The sequence below is a fragment of the Molossus molossus genome, unplaced genomic scaffold (assembly GCF_014108415.1).
Source record: "Molossus molossus isolate mMolMol1 unplaced genomic scaffold, mMolMol1.p scaffold_m16_p_4, whole genome shotgun sequence".
Lineage (NCBI taxonomy): Eukaryota > Metazoa > Chordata > Mammalia > Chiroptera > Molossidae > Molossus > Molossus molossus.
In genome coordinates, this window is record NW_023425377.1 from 29,989,077 (window position 1) to 29,993,781 (window position 4,705).

The 4,705-nt window shown below is 43.1% G+C and overlaps 1 protein-coding gene across 1 annotated transcript; it reads right to left on the reverse strand.

Moving 5' to 3' along the window:
• Positions 1-2,643: 2,643 nt before the first annotated feature.
• Positions 2,644-3,240, reverse strand: LOC118616246 (suppressor of cytokine signaling 2-like). The gene has a single exon (XM_036241740.1). The coding sequence runs from the start codon at positions 3,238-3,240 to the stop codon at positions 2,644-2,646; it is 597 nt and encodes a 198-aa protein (XP_036097633.1).
• Between the last annotated feature and the right edge of the window lie 1,465 nt (positions 3,241-4,705).

Below are 4,705 nucleotides of genomic sequence, written 5' to 3' on the forward strand. Positions count from 1 at the left end.
GAATTGACACCTTTCCCCTAGTGTCCTCATGCATGGAACAAACATACTGTAGCCTGTGTTCTTTTTAAAATTACTTCATAGCACTAATCTTTATCTAAAAGAATGGTGTTTATTTGTTTACTTCCTTACTGTCTATGCCTACCCTCAGGACTTGAACTCCATGAAGGAAGAAGGAATTTCACTGTGCTATTTCCCACTGTGTCCTCAGTCCTAAATCAGTGCCTTGCACAGGATAAGTGCACAAATTTGTTGAATCGATTTTCAAAGCCAAAGTCCAATAAGGCCAAACTAATACCTAACTCCTTTTTTTTAATTGCATTTCTCCTAAGAATAAAATAATACAGATGGTTATAGTTTATGAGCGCCTGCTACAAGGCTAGTACGGTGTCAGCACACTAATATAGATGTGCAATGTCCCGTGCAATCCCCGCAGCTATATAATCTATATTTGTATTGCCTTTGCAAATGAAGCCATTAGAGTTCAGAGAGGTTGGCTAACTCACTCGGGTTCATAGAGCGGGAAGCAGAAGACTTCAGGCTTGAACCTAGGACTGTTTTCCTGTGGCTTCTCAGTTTATTACACTACTACTTCTCATCAGGTAGGATAGATCTCAAAATTATCAGGACTTAACCCCTTTTGTATTGATTCTGGATTGAGGTTAAGGAAAGGAACTGCCGGTTTTAGTGGCTTGCTGCTTGTTTTCTCAGATGGTGGTTATAGGGATGGCTGGTTACAGCGATCCCAGTAACTCTGCTTGTAGAGGTGGTTACCCATCCCCTTGCTCCTCATTCCTAATGGCTACTTCAGTCTTCCGCATCCTTTTGGAAGAACAAAACAAAACCAATCCCTTTTCCAAAATCCATCCATCTATCCCAGTTACATTTCTAAGCAAACGTGGAGGGACATAAGCCTCACAGTAAAGTCCCACCATCAAATGTATGCAGAAGCTCTCTCTGCTCCTGAACGATTTTACAATTCACCTGCAGTGCTTGACCACTGACATGGAGAGTGGCAAATTCTCCCTCCAAATAAGGCAGACTGTTCGTTTATTTGCTTTAAAGAATGGAAGGGGGTCCCTTTAGTTCATGTACACATTTTATGTGTGTCTTATCCCATTAAATCACCACTGCGTTTGTCTTGCCTTTATAAGATGGAGTAAATTCTAAAGAATCTGGGGTTTTTTAAATTCACTGAATTTCCCCACGTTGATATTTTATGCCCCTGCAATACAAACTCCAAACTATCATTCTAGACCTAGTAAAATATAACCTCCCTGGTTATTCAAAGCAGAATTAATATCTCCATAAAAGTTTGCACAAACTCTACAGCATCAATTACCATACAAAATAATGATCTTTACAATTATTTTTTACCCATCATAGATTTTCAATAAATACCCAGGGATCAGGAATCACAACACATTAATCCTTATCTTCCTTGCTGATCATGTGATATTTAGTAGATCCTCAATAAGCTCTGAGTAAATTCTACATACACACAGGCTACTCATCCTCTCTGAGTAAATTCTACATATACACAGGCTATTCATCCTCTTTTGAAACGCTTTGAATGGCAGCTCACTGTTTCAAGATCCAGCCCGTTTTATTGTTGTGCAGATATAATTAGTATGAGGTCAAATGTCCTTCTTATTTTGAAAAATAAGGTTTCTTAAAAAAAAGTACATTCTACTCATATAGTAACAGCAGTAAAGAAACACTTTGAAAAACAGGCAGGTACTCCTCTATATCTGGAAGAAAACTAAGTCAGTTTTCTATATGGTAGGAGGGAGACAACTGCTGATGTCCATGGTTAAACAATTCAAGGACAACTTGGAAATTTCTAAAGTCATTTGCAAAAAAAAAATCCATGGCAAAAGGTTGCAACACAGCTATTTCAAAGGCTAAAATGTCTATATCTACATAGTTTTATTAGCAGGGTTGGGTTGCACCTATACAATGACATTCTTGTCTTTAGCCGTAAAGGAAAAGGCAGTCTTTCCTGTTTGTACCAGTTTGAAATATTTCTGAAGGCCCCCCTTAAACTGGATTACTTCAGTACTCATTCACATGAAAGCGTTCACAGATATAGTAACAAGACAAATACAGGATTCATGGTCCCTTTTTTTCAGTTGACTTGGTTAATTGCATAAAATAAAAGATAAACATTCACAAGCACATCTGATCAACAAAACCCCTAGGTACATCAGAATGCAAAATATAACGTCCAGAATAGACTTGGATCCTCAGGTGTATAAAATGGAAATTCAGCCTGTCTCAGTTTCCTTCCCTTTCCTCAGTACGCCTCTGTGGAGTTCTGTCTCCACTACTGGTGCTCAGCTCTTCAACCAAAAACAAAGGAACCTCACAGAAAGGCGAGTCATTCTGATAAAATGTTATTTCAGCCTTTACTTGGAACATTTAATTTTTAACTTAACTGGTCTTAGCCTTAGAAAGGGACGCATTACTCAGAGGAACACATTTGAGGGAACTTGACCTAGCTACCTGTCACACATACAATTTAGATTCAGCTGTTCTTAGGATCCCATGTAGTTATCCACAGCGGTCACTCAAGTTTGGGTTCTCTTTTACGTAGCTGCATTCAGAAACACTCTATAGGAGGCATGTTTAGAAAAAGAGAAATGCTTATACCTGGAATTTATATTCTTCCAAGTACTCTTTCAGTCTTCTTGGTAAAGGCAGTTCCCAGATGGTCCGGGTGTGTTTGTTGATGGTGCGTCTGCAGAGATGCTGCAGCGGTGGTGCTGATGTGTAGAGCGGTTTGGACAGATGAAGGAGAACCGTGCCGTCCCGGGGGGCTTCTGTGCCTGTCAGCTTTTCCTTACATATCTGAACATAGTAGTTGATCAGGTGAACCACACTGTCAAATTGCTTCAGCTTGGACTTGACACACACGATACAGTCCAATCTGAATTTCCCATCTTGATATTCGATTCGCAGATTAGTTGGTCCAGCTGATGTTTTAACAGATATTGTTAGTAGGTAGCCTGGATGCGCACTATCTCTAACCAAGAAAGTTCCTTCGGGTGCCTCTTTTAATTTCTCTTTGGCTTCATTCACAGTCATACTTCCCCAGTACCAACCTGATTGACTGAGCTCCCGCAAGGCCTTCTCCAGACGCGCCGCCTCCGGGGACGGCTCCTCCTCGGACCCCGCGGTCCCCCACTGGCTCCGTGTCCCTTCCGCGCCATTGCCGGAGGGCTTCAGGCACCGCAGGGTCATAGGCGAAGGGTCACCGCGGCAAACACGGGTGGCCGTCCGAGCTTGGGGCAGAGAAGGGTACGCGTCGTTCCTGGAAGTCAGTGGGAACCCCCAAACGCGTCCCTGCGGAGTATCTAAAATTGTGGAGAAGGAGGAGGGAGTGGGGAGCTTCTGGTTCTTCCTCCCAGGTCCTAGTTGACGGATGGCAAAGACCCCCGCAGGCGCGGTCACCCACAGTTTGCCGGGTTGCACGCTCTGTGGTGCCGCGGAGCTCCTGGGACCAGTGCCACCAGCCTGGTGCGCGGAGGTGCGCGAGTTGCCGCATCCCGGCCGTAGGCGGCAACTCGCTCCCCTCCCGCCGTTTATAGGGCAGGGGTCGGGGGCGCGGCCTGGCGGCCACTCCCTCAAATGCCTTTCACGTGTTGAGCTGAGCTCACTGTGCCTGCCACTTCCTCCACCTTTGCTCCTGTTTGGCCGTCGGGACCCACCCAGATGAAGTAGGATTCTGTTTTAAGTGTTTGAAGACGGAACACCCTATCTGGGCCTTCAAGGCACAGCTTCTAAACTACAGCCGTCCCAGTTCCTCTTCCTCGGATAATCTCTGAATGTCAAGATTCCTCTGAAAAGGGGGTGCCACAGAATGCCCCAGACACGGTGGCGGCACTGAGCGCTACAGGGTTCTACGGAGCTGAACACTGTATATTTTGCAAATAGCCTTAATGACATTATATTTTTCAGCATTCTATCCGTTCTCTCTCGGGTCTCTTTTTCTTTTTGCTGTAGGGAAATCAGATTTCTAATGGATCCCGCTGCAATTAATTTTATAACAGTAAAAGTAAAACTTTGTATTTGTAATTGTTTAAAGATAGCTTGTTTATTCGGGATTTTAGGGCGCTTTGGTCTAGAAGACTGAACTCTGAACACAATCATGTATTTTGTAGTTAACTGATACTCTCTCTACTTGATAAGCCTATAAATAACTGGGCTTTAAGCTGTCACATTCTGAGTCCATTTCCAGATAGGTGCTGGTTTTATTAATTCAGTACTCTAGGAGGGTGCCCACAAGAAGCAAAACAGTAATAGCAACAGTGGCAGCAGGTAGGTGTTTGCACATTGAGCGCCAGGCTCTGTACTAAGCACTTTAAATGCTTGTCAGCTAGGATAGGCTTTGCATGGTGATAAACAACCACAAATTCATGATGGCTCAAAACAATGTTTGTTTATTTTTTATCTCACTACACAACCAGTGTGGGAAAGAAGTGGTAGGATTTTGCTCAACCTGGTCATTGCAGAGGCAGGTAAATGGAGGTTATTTCTCAACATGTAATTCCTCAGCATCATGACAGAGGAAAATTCTGTATTAGTTCTTAAAGTTTATCCCCAGAAGTAATGCATGCCATTTCTGCTCACATTTCATTAAGCAAAACCGGGTGCATAACCATGTCTAACTTCATTTTTTAAATTTCCGTCTCTTATCTCTTATTAC

What these genes read in the sequence shown, in the direction of transcription:
- LOC118616246 (XM_036241740.1), bottom strand. Translation starts at nt 3,240, where the DNA reads ATGACCCTGCGGTGCCTGAAGCCCTCCGGCAATGGCGCGGAAGGGACA.